Raw genomic sequence first — 19,946 nt, 5'->3', positions numbered from 1 at the left:
TGATTTATTTTTAGCCTGAAACAACTGCATCCTAAAAATGGAGTTCTTAATGAGAGAGAGGCTGGGAGAGCTATGCAAGGTATCTAGGGCTTGGCCTCCCAGCCTCCTGCCTGGCTCTTGCTCTTTGCGCATGTGTGCATTAAGCCTCCTCAGCTTGTCCTGAGACCAAGACTCCACAGCTGCAGGACCAGAGGAGTTGAGATCAGCCTCTTTGCTCCCTACTGGGCTCAGCAAAGCTTCCAAGAGCCTCCCAGCCTGTCTCCCATGATCTCTAAGCCGGGGAAGGAGAAACAAGACTTTTCCCAAATGAAGAGAACTCACCTGCTCCTGCTGGGGATTTATCTGCTGTCCTTTAGCAGGGCAGAAGAGGGGCTGAACTTTCCCACCTATGATGGGAAGGACCGAGTGGTCAGTGTTTCTGAGAAGAGCTTCAAGCAGATGTTGAAGAAATATGAACTGCTGTGCCTCTATTACCACGAGCCGGTGTCTTCAGACAAGGTCTCACAGAAACAGTTCCAGCTGAAGGAGATAGTGCTGGAGGTGAGTGAGTGAGTGAGTGAGTGAGTGAGTGAGTGAGTGAGTGGGCCAGCAGCCACCTGTGGGAGTGAGCACAAGAGGGATGTGGGAACAAGGGCACGGGGAGTACATCCAGAGGTCTCGTGTAGTGTAGTCTCACGTAAATGAAGAGTTTTGTTTGTTTTGTTTTTGCTGCAGAAGTGAACAGACTCTTAAGGTTGAAGGGAGTGAAGGGGTTGCACACTGACCCTTCTTTATCCAGGGAGCTGTGTGATCATTGCTCAGGACAAATAGCAGAGGCTCGCCCACACTGGTGTGTGCAATCAGAGCAGGGCAGGGAAATGGGAGGCCCCAGAGGACAAGCTCCAGGCAACTGATCTGAAGTTCTCCCTTCATGTGTCCTGAGGTGTTAGGGGTCCTAAGCGCACCTGTATGTTTTCAGAATGCTCCAGCTGTTGTTAACCATTGGCTTAAAGGAAACTGGGAGATTCTTGGAGTTTGTTCAGTGAGTTCATTCCCCACGCTTGTCTCCACACTCTCCCCTGGATCCAGAGAAGCCAGGGTCCTTTGACCTTGCCCAGAAGGAGAGTGACTATGTCACTTCTCATTTTCTTAGTCAACTTTAGAGCTTGGATGTGTGCTCTTCTGGGCTGTGTATTCATTGGCAGTTTTTTTTTTTTTTTTTTTTTTTTCTCTTCTAAGGAAGTTCTTGATGCAAGTTCGGGGCCCAAGATGAAGTCATTTCTTATTTTATCAGTATTACATGACCTGTTGGTCACCTGGCATGGAGTGGATGGCATTTCTAATCCTTTGCAAGTGCCACAGAAAGATTCTCTGCATCTCCTCCTGGACAGCTGAAGGGCACTGACACTTGAAGACCACCCATGCTGCCAAGAGTCCTTCTTAGTCCCCATGGCCAGCTCTGCACACAGCTATGGGAAGGGCTGCTTGAGCATCAACCAGGCAGGACTTCCAGGCCACCCAGGTTAATCAAATAATAGGATTAACAAATTTACCACATAAAAACCAGGGAGATTTAAAGCCTCAAAAAAATGACTATAATAAAATCCAGCAAAGCCACCTGAAAATATCAAAATGACATTAAAAGATGGAAAAAGCATTTCAGAATTGAAAGGGCCTTCTAATCAGCTGAGAGTACTAGTGTTTAAAAATACCTCCACAGCCATTATGTTCTTCCCAGACACCATCCACCCTGGGGTAAGGGTGGCGGTTTTGTACTTTCTGTAGGCAGCATGTTCGGGGAAAGGAAGGTCCTGAAGCTGTAGAAATGGGAAAAGCCACAGGTTGGAAAAAGAACAGGCCCAGAGCACACCTGCCGCTTAGCTCATTACATGGGCACACTATCGTCTCCATTGCCAACTGCCATTCTCAGCTACCCAGAGACTGTCTTATGAACTATATTCACTGAAGTCATAAGGATTCTACTGGGTAAGCTCATCACTGACTAGTTAAAACCAGACTTAAAAGAACCCCTTGGCCCATGGCCAGGGCACAATGACATCCATTTTTAAAATACCTGTCTTATTAAATAGCAAATTTGCATACATTACTGCAAGTATGCCCCTTGTGAAGACTTAGGTCTGGGTCCCCAAGAATAATCATCAGAAGGGACTGCCTTGAGGTCCCATTCTTCCAGACACTGCTCCTGTGTGGGTGCTGAGCTAGCGGAGATTGATAAAGGGAAGTTGAGCACAGGGTCTAACCCAATGCTTCTCAGGGAAAATTAAAGGAGAGGGAGTATAGGAATGGTTGCCAGGAGCTCTAATGTGAATTCTAGCTTGGCTCCTCTGGGCGTGTGAGCCAGAGCTGATAACTATTTCTTGGAGCTTCAGTTTCTTATCCACACATATGTGAAGATAAAGAAAACCCTTAAGTTACAGGGGAGTCGATAAGGATGGTGGCTTGTGGAACACTTGCTGGGGAGCAACTGTTGAAAGCACTGTGTATATGTTAGCTGACTTAATCCTCAATCACAGTGTCAAGTAGGTATAGGCACTCTCCCCAGTCCACACACGGAGATGGAGACTCTGAGAGGCCAAGTTGTCCAATGGTGCTTCTCTCATTTGAGTGAGGCAGTCTGAGCTCCTACAGTCTCTCCAGGGCATTTCTCCTGATGTCAGATGGTGTGAAGGGTGCTGCTGGCTGCCCTGTGCAGGATCCTGTCAAGTACCTTCCAGACCCATATAGCCCCCATGCCAGGCCTTGGGGTCCCAGCTGAGTGATACCAATGCTGAGGAGTACTGGGTCTCGGAGGCAGGTCTCAGGAGCTGTAAGAGGCCTGGACCCCCTGGGAAGGCAGGCAAGGGGTTCACTTCTGTTGAGACACCTGTTAGATTTTCAAAATATAGGACAAAAATATGGTCCCAGAAGTCCCATGGGTGCCAAGAGGAGTAGATGTGAGCCCCCTAAGTTTTCTCCTTAATCAAAACCACTAGTTTGTTCTTGCTTTTCTCATGTACCTCAAACTTAAACTTAGAGAGAGGTCCTTCCAGCCCCAGGGCTATGGCTATTTGGTGTCCATAGGACACCATGTCTCAGCCATGACACACAGCTCTGATGAGCCCACCCAGATTCCTGCCCATCTAGTAGTATAGGGAAGTAATTTCCCATGTGTCTTATTGTAATGTAACCCTGGGTGACTTAGGTCATACAGACATTCATAGCAGCAAAACACAAGTTTCACAGCGCAATACTACTCTTTGGGGGATGCTTGGATTTTTAAAGAAATCTATTTCCATTTCCAGACTGTTGTCTTAGTTTTGAAAGCCAATTCCCACCTACCAAACTGATCTCACCTTCCCATTCCCAGGTGGAAACAGCTAAGGGATGCAATGATTGAAGGACAGGAATGAGGAGTTCATAGCTTATCACAAGAGGGCTGTCTCATTCTGGCATGGCCAGAAAGAGAAAAAAAACCCACTGCCTTTCTGTGGGTACATGGAAAGTAAGACAGTGCAGAACTGGTCCATGAAGCAAGTAGGAATTTCCCATGCCAAACAATAAGGGGGGTAAGAGGAAGAGAGAGAGAGAGAGAGAGAGAGAGAGAGAGAGAGAGAGAGAGAGAGAGAGAGAGAGAGAGTTGACAGCTCTTAAATGCCTTCTGTGAGTTTTCACTAAAGTTTGTCCATGGGGCCTGACTCTTTAGAATAAGGTTTTTATCCTCCTTGGTGAAGTGCCTCTGGAGGAGACATTCCTTCAAAGGCATTAGCAGCATGCACTGCCCCCACCTTCCCACCCCCAACCCCCGCCATGGCAGAGTCTGAACTCTGTGAAGAGAATGAAGTTTTGATAGGAGGAGAGACAGCATGGTCATTAAAGGGTTAATAGGAAAAGAGCAAGTAAAATATCATGGGAGGGTGGGGGGGAGGGGGGACAGGCATGAAGCTTGAATTTTGCTTTCCAGTCTGAGTCTACCTCCCTAGGCCTCTGGTCAGTGCACACATGTGCACAGTGTTGGCATGGGCATTCTATACATGCTTGTTGGGATGAAATGCTAGCACTCAAAAGAGCCCCAGCAATCTTCTGGATTGTTCTGAAGACCTCGGTTCATAGATGCGGTTGTTACTGGGGTTGTTAGGGTGAGAGACTTGGCCCTGAAAGCTGTAACAACTTAGGCGCAACCACCTATTCTCACTATTCCAGTGAACAAACAATAATGAAAAACAGATAAGGGAGATTTAGTCATTGTGGCCATGTTGGGAAGAGGAACAAAGGGTTTCAGTGACCCCAAAGTCCATCTTTGGGTCCTTGCTTGAGGTTTAGGTTTAAATAGAAGGTAAAAGGTAAGAGGTATTCATAGCCAAGCATCCACGGCCCCGCCCATCATCACTGACTGAGACCCAGCCTGGCCTGCCTGCAGTTGTCAGAACTGTGTGAAATCTCTTCCTGAGACAGAAGACCCTGCTCTGACTGGTTTCCCTTTTCTAGTCTTAGACCCCTGGGGAAATTCCAATTTCCTGGGCCAGGTTGTTTCAGTTGTCTGGCAGCCAAAGAGAAGAGCAGCAGGTTCTCTTCGGAGCACCTTCCTTCCGGCAAGGATGGTTACATGTTCTTTAATAAGTAGATGGTAGGCTCACTTCCCAGCTGGGTCCCCTCATCCCTCATTAACCATGTAGCACAAGCTTCTTTAGAAATTCTTTCTCTCTCTCTCTCTCTCTCTCTCTCTCTCTCTCTCTCTCTCTCTCTCTCCCCGATGAAGGATGCCATAAAAACCATCATGGCCGAGTGAGCATGGTTAGTATTCTGACATGTTTTCAATATTTTTTCCTATGCTTAAAATGCATTTCTTCAGTCAGGACTACAGCATTTACAGTTTTCTAACTTATTCTACATCACTAGTTTCATATTTGTAAACATATCAGCTTCAGTATAGTATTCCATTGTATAGCTATACACATTCCAAAAAAATCATTTTCCTACTTTTAAAGGAACAATTTTTAAAGTGTTTTTAAAAAATTAGTCTGTTTAGATTTTCAAAGTTTTAATAAACATTTTGCCTCCCCCCCTTTTTTGAGACAAGATCTCACTTTATAGCTCTGTCTGTCCTGGAACTCACTATGCAGACCAGGCTAGCCCCAAACTAACAGAGATCTGCCTGCCTCTACTTCCTGAGTACTGGAGTTAAAGGCCTGTGTCACCATGCCCAGTTTGAAATTTCATAACAGCATTGATTTTTTAAATAAAATTTGCCATTCACATATTCTTTCTTCCATAATGATTTATCTGTGCCCTTTCCCCATTTTTCTATTGGGATGACAACATAAACTGGGAGAGTGGCACCTTTGTGTGCTATGTCCTGGGGGGGTAGGGATGGAAGGTGGAGAGCAACAATAGACCAACCCACAATTCATTTGTTAAGTGGTAGGATGTTTCAGGGATTTCACAGGCGAACTAATGCGTTAGAACATGAAAACGAGCATTGTGGATCCCTGGGAAGACATATCCATCCATTTGCCAGTATTTATAGCTCTCATCAGACACAGTTATCTTAGTGTGACAAAGTGAATGTGGTGGTGGGTGGGTGGGTGACAAAGGACCAATATTTTCCTCATCCATGATCAGTCAGGACTGGTCCATTTGTTTTGCGTGAGCCGGGTTTCTTGGATTGGCAAGCAACCTCAGGTTTTGGAACAAAGATCTCATCATTAAATAGTCGAGCGCTGTGTTGACCAGTTGCTTTGGCAGCTTTTTAACAGGCTTGTCTCTGGGATATAAGGCTTGGGCTGCTTCTCAGCGTGCCTTCTGAGAACATACTTGTGCTTAAAAAGCCACCCTTTGAGAAGCTGTGCTTGCCATTCCCCCAGTGTCTGCATGGCATCTCTCATGACAGTAAATGGACACTAAATAGTATACTGCCTATAATCTTTGGAAATAGCCGAGCAAGCTGGGTCTTGTGGTACATTAATTCAAGACTTCTGTGGGACTCAACCAGATCTCTCAGGTAGCTCCCATTGACCCCCACCTCATGGTTGGAAAGGTTTCTCCAAAAGAGAAATCTAAGGAGTGTCACCCCTTTTGAGATGTTTTCCATAGAATCGCCTGGATTTCTGAGACCAAATCAGAGGGTTTTCTTCAAAGTACATTTAGGGGGGACTCAGAAGGTAGCCGAGAAGAGAAGACACAAGTCTGTTTGGCTGCTGTGTCTTAGTATTCCTTTTCCAGGAAAGATGTACCACCTGAGGACAATGGGAGCATATCATATGGACGTGGGGTAGGAAGAGGCCACGGTAGCCAATTCGAATCATGCAGAAGTGGCTCAGAGCAGATTGGGGACTGTTCTGTAATGTGAAACGAAGTTGTCCATTTATCTATGCATCAAGTAGTCATCTTACTTGCAGAGACAGATGACACGACCTTTGATGTCTGTGATGTTCTTCTTTTGTAAACGATAAAAAACAGTATTCTTTAGATCTAATGTTTAAGTGTCACTGACTTAGTCAATGTTCTATTGCTGTGAAGAAACGTCATAACCATAGCAAGTCTTATTTTTAAAAGCATTGAATTGAGGCTTGCTTACAGTTTTAGAGGTTTAATCTATTATTATCACGGTAGGGAGCATGACAGCCTGCAAGCAGACATGATGATGGAGAAGTAGCTGACAGTTTTACATCGGGATCTGCAGGCAGCAGGAAAAGAGAACCACTGGGCCTGGCTGGAGCATCTGAAACCTCAAACCCCACCCCCAGTGACACACTTCCTCCAACAAGGCCACACCTCCTAATCCCTCTCAAGTAGTGCCACTCCCTGATGACCAGCACTCCAATATATAAGCCTAAGGGTGTCATTCTTTTTCAAACCACAGTCACCTTATCAAAGAAGTCACCTCCCTGTCCATATGCACGTATATATGCACGTATGTATGCATGTATGTATGTATGCATGTATGTATGCATGTATGTATACATGTATGTATGTATGTATGCATGTATGTATACATGTATGTATGCATGTATGTATGCATGTATGTATGCATGTATGTATGCATGTATGTATGCATGTATGTATGCATGTATGTATGCATGTATGTATGCATGTATGTATGCATGCATGCATGTATGCATGCATGTATGTATGCATGTATGTATGCATGCATGTATGCATGCATGTATGCATGTATGTATGCATGCATGTATGTATGTATGCATGCATGTATGTATGTATGTATGCATGTATATATGTATGTATGTATGTATATCACACTCCCAAGACCCTTCCACTTTCTCCACCCTTATTTTTTCCATAGCACTTGGGTGACATCTTGCACTTTGTGTGATACTTTCTATCTATAAAGCCTGAAATCTACAAAGTTCAGGACTTTGTCTCAGCATCTGGATAGGGTCTGACACTTGGGTACTCTGCAATATTTTTTGAAAAACTATTGAGGGGAAGAATGAAAAGGAAAATAGCAGGTACTAATGAATGTCTTGTGAGCCACGCCCTTTGCAGAGGCCCTGCATATGCTAGTTTACATAATTCTGATATTCCCACATTGCAGAGAAGTAAGTAAGTCAAAGAGTTAAGGAAAAATTGCCCAAATCACAAAGCTATGAAATGACAATACAGCATGAAGCAGGATTTGAACACATACCTATTTGGTTCTGGTGGCATGTTCCTTCCACTATACAAGTGAACAACTCAACAGATAGTTTTAGGTTTGTAAGCAATACCGAGTTATGAAAACACGTGCCTTGCTACTCTGGATTTTCACCCATACTTAGCAATGCTAAATTGTACCGCTGGACTCTGTGTGGCTCCTAAGCGACTACTGTGTTTAAATGGGCAGAAGCTTAACACCCAGCTAGACTTCAATGAATAAAGGATAATGGATGAATGGATAGATAGTTGGAAAGAGAGAGAGAGAAATGGAAAAGGAAAGGACTTGTACACACATTGTCTATATTAGAAATATATTTTTTCTTGATTTCTTTTTAAAATTACCTAGTTTGTTTGGTGAGTGGGGGCACATGTATTATATGCCATGGTGCACAGGCCAGAGAGAAAGTTTTTAAAGATGTTTTTTTTTTTCCTTCCACCATGTATGTCATAGGGATCAAACTCAGGTCATTAACCAGGTTGGGTGGCAAGTTCTTTACAACCGGAGCCATCTCTCGAGCTCAAGGTTTTTTGTTTGTTTGCTAGTTTTGTTTTTTAAGTACAGGATAGAAAAAGAGGTTGCATTAGTAAGATCCAGGGATCTGTGTGTTGTCCTTTGTTTCTTCCCACTGAAGAAACTGAACTAAGGGTAAAACATGCTTTTGTTTGTTTGTTTCCCCAAACTGTGGGACTCTGAGTCCCATATGTATCTGTGCACATAGACAGAAAGCCCCGAGCTTTTTAAGGCTGACCCTGCATTCCCAGTCTATTTAGTGCTGGCAAAGGTCCCGGTGGTTGCTCTTCCAAGCCCCAAGGCAGAATGAAGTTGTTGGAGTCAAGTAAATCTGCAGATGGAATGATGTAGGAATACTGGGCAGAGAATAGCAACACACGGAGGATTCAGGGATTTTTTCCAACTGATCCCCACCCAAAGACAGCCCTCTTCAGTCTCACACCTGTTCCACTCTGGAAAAACCAGATGAGGTCAGGTTTATTTTGGTTTGGCTTTGAGAAGAAGCATCCCCCACACCCCTGGCTCCTGTGGAACTGGAGAATGGGCCTTTGCTAGGCACTTTATGTATTGCAGGTGATCTTGCATGAGTAAAGAAACAAGAAGTGCTATCAGGAGAGTACGGGTTCAGTTGACTGTAGTTAAGCCTTCCCTGTATAGAATTAAGGAAGAAGTGAAGGTTTTACAGATGGAGGGCTGGCAAGACGGCTCAGTGGACAAGGGTGCTTATCACATAAGCCTAATAATCTGAGTTTGATCCCTGGATCCCTCTGACCTCAGCAGGAGTGCTGTGACACATGAACCACATGGCACATGTGCCCACACACACATTGTGTGCATACAGTAAGGGAAATAGTCCTACCCTGTGCATCAGAGCCACAGTTCATCTCGAAGCGTCTCCATACAAGCATCTTGTATTATCAGGGTAGATATCCTCCCATGGGTATACATTTTTAAATGGGGCCATGAGCTACCATGAAAGCCAGCACTATGGATATATGGTAAGGACTCTTACACTAGAAAGCAGCAAAAGAAAAAAGACGTGGGAATCTGCTGGAGGGATTGGGAGGCTTTCCATCTCCATCACCAGCCCTGCTCTCTTGCAGCTTGCACTTTGCAGGTTGGCATGGGACATGTCATGTGAGCAGCAGTCTCAGTGCACACCTGATATGACTTGCTCTCCCTAGAAAGCCAGTTCAGCCCGAACTATCGGCATGTTTGAAGATGCCTTAGAAGGTTCTGTGGGGTGCAGGCCAGTGTTATGCACACAAGCTGTTTATGTTTGGACAGCCTCTCAGGAAAGGGTCCAGCACACCATCTTGTGGGGCAGTGGGCTGGTGAGTCATTGGAGTGTGCAAGGTGCCTAGTTCCAGGAGCTCCCTCCTGTTGCTGGGTACCCAAGCCAGGCACCCTCTCCTCTCCATCATCTGCTGTGTGCTGAGCTGGCCCTCACCTGCCTCTGTCCTACTCCTAACGCCACAGCCATACTAGCCCAGGATAGCAAGCTATTAGCTGACCACACAACCCCAATTTACTGTGAAGCAAATGAGTTTGCGTCTGTGTGGTAGCATTGTGGCTGTGGGCAGGATGGGATTCCCCAAGGCTGAGTGCTGTTTTGTAAAATATTCCAATGGCCAAAATAGCACTTTCTTTCCAGGCCATCTTATAACAGTAAAACAGACACATGACACATATAAAGTGACCAGCACATGTTTTGTGCACAGTTAAAGCCTGTTTTTAACTCACCCATGTGTGACATCCCATAAAACCTCCCTCTCGCCACACAAGCTAGTTTTCTACAGCATCTAATATCTTTAGTAGATGCTATCAATATATTTCTAGTCAGAATTTGTTGTTGTTTTGTTTTCGGGGACAGGGTCTCACTATGTCACCCAGACTGACCATGACTTTGTGATGCAGATCCATCTGCCCCAGCCCCTTGAGTTCCAGGATCCAGTCAGGCTCGGGTATTTCATAAAGTTCAGCCAAGCAGGAACGGACTTGTGTTTTTCTATGTGCACCCTCCAAGTCCTTCATTGCCATCTGGGAGAGTCTATCCATGGGCAGGGCACCCGCTCCTCCCCTTCTAATGAAGGATGATACCAACCAACAGATAGTGAAACCAAGAGAAAGTGCCCCCAAAGGGTCTGGGCACTGTGTGGTGGTCCTTCTCAGTGTGTGTGTGTGTGTGTGTGTGTGTGTGTGTGTGTGTGTGTGTGTGTGTGTGTGTAGGCGCTGCAGGGGGCCCTCCTGCTAGACTGCATCTCCACAAGCCCTTGAGAACAGAACTCTGCTAAGAACATTAGGAAAGGGCATGACCTAGTCCCATGTTATTCAATAATTAATTTATTTATTTATATGGTGCTGGTGATTGAATCAGAGCACTGCTCACACTAGGCAAATGTTCTATTACTGTGCTTACAGCCCCAAATATTACCTTAGAATTAATTTTGTTATTAGCTGTGTGATGTGTGTGTGTATGTGTTCCTGGGAATTAAATTCTCTTGTTTTTTATTCCGTGAAAGGCTCTTGTTATCATAAAATGGATAAACAGAAGCCCTGACCTCCAGGGACAGCCTCCCTCATTCTGTCATCTTGGATATCACCCAAAGCTGCGCAATGAGAGACTGTGCTCACATGTTAGAAGCCTGTGTGGAGCAAAGGTTCTCACTGTATGTGGGCCCAGGGCTAGCTGCATGGGATCTGATCAGAAATGCCCACTCCGGGTTCCACCCCAGACCTGCTAAGTGAGAAGCTCAGGGTGGGCTCCTTGGGCTGTTGTTAGCACCAGTTTTCCCTGCAAGAGATGCTGATGTATGCTTGTGGTCAGGGCAAGCTTTAGAGTAGGGCTTGCCCTGCAATGGCTTTTACAGGGAATAAATCTCCACTAAGTGATCGCATACAGGTTGTGGGGCAACAATTGGCTCTTGCTTCTTTTTTGAATGAAAACTCTGAGATCAAGGAAGCTGTAACTTTCTCAGCTCACAGGTGGCCATCAGCAGAGCCAGGGTATGGGTTCAGGTTCCTCTGATTCCCTCTGCAGAAGTAGGTTGCAGGGGAGAGCAGTGTCAGGGTTGGGCTCTCAGTGGGGTTGTTTAATAACTGTGTAGTTGTGGACAAATTGCTTAGCCTCTTTGTTTCTCCATTTTCTCATCTACAAAGCTGTTTCTTGGGAGACCTTTATGAAGATTCCAAAAGATATTTCGTATGAGGTAATGAGTGCTGTAGTTGGCAGAGTAAATACTTACTCAGCACTATCTTTTAACATTTTAATTAAGTGTGTGTGTGTGTGTGTGTGTGTGTGTGTGCGCGCGCGCGCGCGTTCGTGTCATGGCATATATAAAGGTCAGAGGATAACTTTGTGGAGTCAGTTGTCCCCTTCCACTATGTGGGTACTGGTGATCAAATTCAGGTTGTCAAGTGTAGTGGCACGTGTCTTTGCCACTGAGCCATTACACTGTTCCCCTAATTGGTGTTTTATTGCAGTAGTTTCATAGGCTTTCATCCTGGAGGGGTGCAGTGTACACACCAGGCTTTGGACCCTTGCTTTCTAACTGAGTGGGGTGATAGTCCCCAAAGTGCCAATAAAATAAATCAGTAGCCTCTCTCTCTCCCTCAGCACTTTCAAGGGCTACCCAACACCAGCCTCAAAGGCTTCAGTAAATGCTTGATTCTCATAAATAGCTGTTCTCGTCCCCAGCCAGTCTTCTTGGTGGACATAATGTGTGCCAACTGCCAGGCTATACATAGCCCAGGTCTTGCTTGAGAGTGGCCAAAAGTGACAGGAGATACCGGAGATAAACGTGGGCTCTCAGGTTTCAGGGAACACAGTGTTGAATAGTTTGACATGTTGCCAGATGGTATCAGGGAGGGACAGGGAGAGCAGATCTCTCTGGCTCCTGGCTTGCTTGGCAAGAACAGCAGTGCAGCCAGGGTGTGTTAGTGGCTGGCCTGGGGGGCACTGTCTTTGAGCAGAGAGCTGCAGAATTCTCCTCAAGCTCTTTATTTTGACGTTTGCAGATTCTTGCATTTGCAGAAAAGCACAGCCGCCTCCCTTCAAGTGGCCCTCTCCAGTGCCTTCACTCACATCTTTCCCATTGTCCCTCCAACCAGGAAGGAAACTCCAGCCTCTCCTTACAAAGTGTCTTCACCTCTCCCGCTGTGTTAGAGTTGATAATTCTATACAGGGATTGAGAGGCATACACAGACCTTTCAGATGTTCTGTCCCCTAAGGCCCAGGGCAACAGTCAGGCAGCAGGGGGGACTTGTCCCTCTCACAGCCTTGTGCACTGACTTCCTTTCATGGACAAACTTCTGGAACAAGCAAGTCACACCTGCTCCAGCCTGTCTTTGCCACCCACTCGACTGTCCAGTTCCCTGCATTGGCTTCTGTCCCGGCCTTTTTATGCAAGGTCATTCATGACTTACCAGTCCAAAAAGGAGACCTGGTAGGGGTCCTGCCCCTGCTGGGCTCCCTGTGACACCGGGCCTCAGTCACTTTGGAGTCGGGGCACCACAGTGCTCCTTTCATGTCTTTCAGTTTTTGAGCATTCCTCCTCACGCAGGGTAGGAGCTTCTTCAGGCACTTATCTTCATGCCTCCAACATGGCCAGCTCTGGCCTGAGGCTTTCTCATGCCCCAGCCCCCCAAATGTCCCCACCTCCCACACCCTCAGCTCCTTTGGGTAGTTTGAGCGCTTTCTGTGACCATGAATTCACTACAGTAGTATCTGTTCTGAGACACTGACCCCAGTCCTGGGACATTCTCCTGATGTTATCATCTGTCCTTTATTCTGTTTTCTGGCTGGAAACCCTGAGTCACCGTGTAGTCCCTCTCCTTTGTTCCCTCTCAAAAGCCAAAGAAGAGCAACTGGGTCTCACTGGGACCCAACTCACACTATCCACCATATAGGCTGTCACTTCTTCATGGTCCCAACCTTTGTCGGAGACCAGAGCCATCTCCCAATCAGACCACACACCTGGCTGCCTTCCCTTTCCATATTCTTTGTCTGTTCTGCATCGTCAGATCTATCCTCTCTGAACTCAGATCAGTCTCTTTGTTCTACTCAACCCCAAATTATAACTTCCAACCACAGTGTCCAAAACTTCACTCTTTTTCTTGGACATCTTAAACATGGGACTCATTTTAGCTCCCCCAAATATAATTTGCTCCACCAAGCTAGCTTGCTCCTGTCCAACCCTGATGTGTCCACATCCAAACCTGTGCTGACACTATTTCTTCCCTGTGGATGCACTCACTCCTTCTGCCTGTCCTGGTCCATTGTCTCACTGGCCTCTGCTCTCACAAGCAATCTCCCTTTTAATTGGTTCGTTTACTTGAGGCACTAACTTGGGGGTCAGTCCAGCTACTCTCCTGGGTTCTAGAGATAGCATGGGGAGAAAGGCAGAGAGACACAGAGCCTTCTGGGTTTGACACCAACGGTAGCAAGGCAATAATCACAATAACCATATACAATCAAGGAAAAGTTGCAGAAAAAATCTCAGGGTCCATGAGCAAGCATTGAATTAGGAGTGTGTGTGTGGGTGTCAGGGGTTACCTTCTGGGGAACTACCATGTCCAGGTACACTACAAAGATAGCAGAGTTGGTGAAGAATGCTGAAGGGGGTCTTTTAGATGGAGCAAAGGACATATCTAGATGCAGGCTCCAATTACATTGAAGAGGCAGTGGGCCACACCATGCAGAGCTGTGTGGCTATGGGGGGGGGGGTGTTTAGACACACCCAAAGTGCATGGAAACCAAACCCACAGCACTCATCATGGCCTGCCAGGCTCTGCAGGGCTTGGCCCCCTCCACCCCAGTTCCTGCCCACAGCTCTGTCTTATGAGACTCCACAGCCTTTAAATCCGCCCTGCTGTTTTGGATGCCTCCCTCATTAACTCATCCTTAGCTAACAATTGTTACTTCTCTTTCCATTCTGATAATCTAGGCTTTGGTATTTGGGAATCAGTACACAATCCAGAACCCTATTCAGCTATCATACTATTAAGGAGGAGATCTACCATTTATTAAGCATCTACTGTATGTGAAGACTCACACCAAGCCCTTCATATTTGTTATTTCTGTGTGGTGCAGATATTGTTACTGCCTACATTGTGCAGTGAAGTCACAGCACAGACTGGCGACAAAGTCAGCTATCCAGGAATTGACACAAAGCCCCATGCTCTTCATCACTGGGGTCTAGCAATCATAGGTCACTTACTCATTTAAAGGTGACATGCATATAGACCTCATCATTCCAGCAGCAATAGTAGTGTAATGTCTATATAATATAATAGCAGAAAGTGATAGACATGCCAGAAACATATGCTTGCTGGCTATGGAATTGTTATATTGTCTATTTATCATGTTATCTATGATATTATTTATATGGAACTTTGTTATAAGTTCTTTTTTGGGTAAAAAGACTCAGCAATGGTCAAACCAGATCTCAATGTTTCTGAGAGAGTGAGCAATGTTTCCATCCCGGGAGCTGTACATAACCAGCCAGCAGATGGGGCTAGTTTCTAGGATAGACTCTCAGGTAAGACTAATGAAATAACTCATCAATCTGCCCACCTTGCTCAAGCCAGTCGGGAATCGCTGAAAACTAATAGGCGAAAATCTCAGTTATGTATAGAAGTATTCTGGTTTTCTGGGCATTTAAGAAACATGGAGATGACTTTTTTTCTCACCTGGGACTCACAGTATTTGGTGATAATTGCTTCTTGCCTGTCTGGCTTACAAGCTCCTTGAACTTGTGATATATTCCAACCAATCCATTCGTGTACCCACTATCTCCATGGGACTGCACAGAATACAGAAGACACTGGAGATGGTTGTACTGAGGAAAGAGTCACAATACAGAAGAGATGTAAACCCAACTGGTGGTGACAGAACAGGGGACAGGGCTCACTCCTGGGGATAGGCCACTGGCATTCTCGAAAGGAGAATGGAGTGAAAGAGGAGCCTGGGCCTGCTCTGGGAACCCAAGCTTTGCTAAGGTTTGGAGACCTTCAGGAGAGGTGAGGTTTAGGGTGCAGGAGTGGGACGGAGATAGCAAGCCACATACCAGAGGCAGCAGGGACCTGTTTGCCTACTGCAGCCTCTCCAAAGACTACTGGCCCTCAGGGACCCAGTCACATCCAGAGTTAGCCCAGGGGTCCCAGGTCTTCACCACAGCCACTGTCCGCATTCAGTCCTACAGTACTCTTAGGTGTCTGATAGCCCAGGCTACCATTGGTTTAAGCTTGTGAAGGCTGCATGTTAGAGCTGGTGATGGTGATGGTGATGATGAAGCTCAGTGGGGCAGGCTCTGGGTCAAGAGAGGATGGAAGTTGACAGTGATTCAGGAATTTGAAGTCAGGATGCTAAGGAGAAAGAGGAACAAACAGGAGGAGGAGGAAGGCACATCTCAGGGAGTAGGGCTTTCTGGCCCATCTGTGACCGTCTGCTTTGTCTATCCACCTGTGGCATAGGACAGTGATAGCTACCTACCATTCAGTATATTCAAAAGTCCCATGTAGATCTCAAGAGAGGAAAGGCTATACTTCACGTGCCCAAGAGAGGAACACATTTGTGCTTACCTGAAATAAACAAACAAATAAATAAACAAGCAAACAAACAAATAAATAAAGTGATGATGTGTGCTGAGAAGTCTGAATAAAACATTCTTGTTTAAGTCTCCAAGTTAAGTTTTCATTCTTTCCTGATTGTGTTGGGGGCAGATGTTGGAATGTGGTACATGCATGGCGTGGTGAACATGGCATGGCATGCCTGTGAAGGTCAGAGGGAAACCCTGTGGAGCCAGTTCTCTTTTTTCACCTTTCTGCAGGTGCCAGGCATAGAATGCAGGATGTGAGACTTTGGTGGCAAGGGCCTTCAGTGGTCAGTGGATCGTTTCCATGGCCTCCCTTTACTGTGATTATTAATGTTCACCTCCTAGACTAAATGGAGAGAGATTTAAAAAGCCAACATGAGCCCCACAGCTGGAACATTGTTGTATAGCTTTCAGAAGACAGCCATTAATAGTTGTGCTTTCCAGAGAGTGACTGACTTGAGAGCTGAGGCATCAGAACCCCAGGGTGTGGCTGTGCTGTGAGAATGTGGATTCCTGAGCCCCACCCAGCTCCATTTTCTCTTTGCAGTCGAGGAGGACCAAGAAGCTCCATTTAAACAGAGCCCCAGGTCATTCTTGTGCATAGTGGAGCTTAAGAACTGCTGTAAAGGCTCATACTGCAGAAGAAGGGGGTGGGAGTTTATTGTACTGTAAAGCTGGGTGTTGTGACTTTGAATGATTGACAGGGGAACATTCACTTAAAATTTTGACTTCTATAAATAGGACAGGGTAGCTTGCAATGAAAAAAAGATTTGTTAGGAAAATAAAACACAACATGGTCTGATAAATTGCATGCAACATCTTACAACCAAGTGATTTTGCAGAAAGACTGGCATGGGGAACCTCAGGAAAGCTCATGGTGAGTCATAGCATTGCACTGGTAGTGATGAGGCATTCCCAGCCTTCCCAGACCCAGACATCCAAGCAACGAGAAAAGCTCTGGGGTGGTCAGGGTGGTATTGGTTGCCTGCTCCTGGGGTTCTTCCTCCACAGCAGGCACCAGGACATCCTGGAGCAGTGCACAGATGGACATTCTGTTTAGGATCCTTTAGTCTTACAGGAAGGGAGCTGGTTCCAGGAAGAGAAAGAGAAAGACTAAGAACAGACGAGAAGGAAGCATGGCTAAGCAAGGAATGAGCTAGGAAGACTAGCTGGAAAGGGAATGGAAGGAAGAAAGCATCAGTGATACAACCAGGGTAGACACAGGAATGGAGGGTGGAGTAAAAGAAGTAGCCATAGAACAGAGGGTAGCTGTTATCCTGACTAAGAACACTAACCTCAAAGCCAAATAGTTCCCGAGTTACTGGGGTAGACAATGTAAGACCCCCGGAAAGCTCAGGCCTCTGGGGTCTCAGCCCAGGACCTCGGTCACCCCAATCACTAGGCGGATTCGAAAGCTTGATGCAAACTGCATGAGGCTTTATTGTTGTTTAACAAGCTAACCCCATATTAGCTTGGGTCTTTCACCCACTCGCCATGGCGGATGGCTAGCAAAGACAGCTTGAACCGGCTGCATAGAGATCTTGTAGGGCAGTGTAGAATGTCTAGGGGTACACACAGGCTCAGGGTTGGTGTGCCTCCAGGCTTGAAGGGCTTGCCCTGTGTTGATTGGTCAACTAGTTGTTATGGCCCATAGGCCCTCCCAGGGTGGTTGCTATGCTCTGCTCATCATTGCTGTGCACTTGTCCATAAAGCACACCCAGAGCCGTAAAGTATAGCGCCACCAGCTAACTTCTGATTGGTTCCTTGCCATGAGGCAGGCATCTGACTTTCTAGTGAATAGGACAAGGTCATGGCAAGCACGTGTTACTGTCATGGCTGCCGAAATGGGGAGCTGGTCCCTTCATTCCCCCATTATTTTTTTATGGAAATTCCAATCATGGAATTGCTGTCTCTTTAGTGCCCCATCAGGGAATGAGAGATATTGGCATCCCCATGCAAGGGAGTTCCTTCTGACTTAGCATTTTAACCAGGGAAAATGGGAGGCGTATTCTTTCCCAAGCTACTTCCTGCTGACTATGGGACGAAGTTAGGGATCCCAGAAGGTTGAAATGCTAGTCATAAGCAAAAAAAGGAATTTAGGCACTGGGGATTCCATCAGGAGCTTCTGGTTGGCAGATTCTGTTGCAGAGACAGGGGGTGTCCATATCAGTTGGGCTGGTCCACATCCACGGCAAGTCCAGGGTTCGAAATCTACTTAGGAACAGCCTGTAGTCAGCAACTGATACTCAGATGTCTGCCAGAAGCAAAAACCTGTTTAAGACATGTTTAAACTGGGAACAGAAGTTAAAACTTATTTACTGAAGCCCACAGTGCAGAAAAAGCAGATATCTGGATATCTGTTCAAACAGCAGGAACATATTTATAACTTTGGGTCCTAGCAATAACTACAGATTTGGACTAGAAGCATGTACATTTTTCTTCTGTCCAGAGAGCCAGGTATGGATTGGACAGAGATGCCTTTGGCCTGATGAAAAGCCCTTTAAGTTTATACTTAGATGACAACCAAAATAAACTTAGAAACCTTGAACTTGTGACTGAACAGTAGGTAGTCATTACTTTATCAACTAACATGCTGACTATAGCCTATAGTGGATCTGACTGTCTGATGCTGTCAAGCTGACAACCATTAATATTTCAGAGATCTGAGAAGGGTATATTTTATCTGAATCTACTAAAAAGTGACAGAAGCCAGTCCATATACAGTTAGTCATACCCAAGACTCTCCATTAGTGCTGGAGGCAGGTGTCTCAAAGAACAACAATCTTCGCCAGGCCTATAAGGTGAGAGGTTTTTTTCTCTCTGTGGAAGAGGGACATGGAAAAGACTGACCTTGTTTTGTCTAGGCAAAGGGGGTGCAATCAATTTTCCAATGTCCAGCAGCTTTGTCCACAGTCTCGGCCAGTTCCTGGCAGGCAGCAAGTATCACATCTAAGTATCTCACTCACTGGTCCAGGTGCAGGAACTGGGGTGCCTCATAATCTTCTTTGGAGACTTTGGGTCACTGTCAGGATCTGGCAGTCTGTCTAATATTATAAACTTTAAAGATAACAATTCAAATGCCATATTCTACAGGTCTCTGAAGCATTAGAGGTCTGTCTGTTTTAATTACTTGCCTTAAGCACACAGGTGGCTAGGTAAGGTCTTATTTCTGTAATTAATTTTCAGTCTGACTGTAACTGGTTTTAACTTAGTAAAATATTTGAAACTTAGTACAGCTGAATTTAAAACTGCATAGAGTTACCTTATAGTCCTTAAACAGTAGCTACATGTACATATTTTAGTGCTTGCTTAAACTTAATTTCTTTCTGAGACAGGGTTTTTCTGTGACTTTGGAGCCTGTCCTGGAATTCGATCTGGGGACCAGGCTGGCCTTGAACTCATAAAGATCCACCTGCCTCTGCCTCCCCAGTGCTGGGATTAAAGGCGTATGCCACCAATGCCCTAAACTTAACTTCCGAAAACATAAACTATAACATCTTATAATAGATTAGCAGCTTTTATAAAACAAGAACTTTACATTGTCAGGCTTTGCTTAAAAATGATTCTAAATTGAAGCTCTTAAAGTACAAATATTAATAAAAACATTAAAAAACATAAACATTTTAAAAAACTGGTTTTAAAAAGAAATTTAAATTCCCTTAATGTCTTTCTGTAATATATAGAAGCATTGACATTTTAAACCTTAACTGAAAAACTTGTTTCTAAGATGGTACCTCTAATTTCCATGCGGTCATCTTTAGTCAAGATGGCGGCTTAAGTATCTTTTTTAACTACGGCAAAATGGCTCCCAGTCATTTTGTGCCATGTGGCTGGCTACAAAATGGTGGTGACCTGCACCTTTTGTTTTAGCTGTATGCTTGTAACAGAACTTAGGTTATGCCAGGAAACAGAACATTTTAAAACAAGTATACATAATTTACTTGAGAAATGAACAGGACTTTTTAAACAGAATTAACTTAATATGGTTAAAATTTTAACTTATATTACCAATTTTTAAAATTTACTATTTGTAGACATGAGAAACCATAGCAAACAGTTTACATTTTTCTCTTTTAACAACCTTTTCTCTGACCGTCTACGACTTGCTTTAACCCTCTATAACTTTCTATATACCTTTGGTTTATTCCTCTGATTTTCTTAGACATTCTTAGACAATTTCTCTTTTCCTTTCTCTCTTTATTACTTTA

The 19,946-nt window shown here is 45.2% G+C and overlaps 1 protein-coding gene across 1 annotated transcript in view; it reads left to right on the top strand.

The window, feature by feature from the left end:
- Positions 1–291: 291 nt before the first annotated feature.
- Casq2 (calsequestrin 2) overlaps positions 292–19,946 on the top strand; it is a 63,610-nt gene continuing 43,955 nt past the window's right edge. The window contains exon 1 of the mRNA XM_035451308.1: positions 292–540. Coding sequence (XP_035307199.1) covers positions 307–540 — 234 coding nt within the window. The 5' untranslated portion in view covers positions 292–306. The remainder of the gene's footprint in view (positions 541–19,946) is intronic.

Source organism: Cricetulus griseus (assembly GCF_003668045.3).
Source record: "Cricetulus griseus strain 17A/GY chromosome 1 unlocalized genomic scaffold, alternate assembly CriGri-PICRH-1.0 chr1_0, whole genome shotgun sequence".
NCBI classification, from domain to species: Eukaryota; Metazoa; Chordata; class Mammalia; order Rodentia; family Cricetidae; genus Cricetulus; species Cricetulus griseus.
Note: the sequence above shows the minus strand (reverse complement) of the source record. Positions and strands in the feature narration are given on the sequence as shown.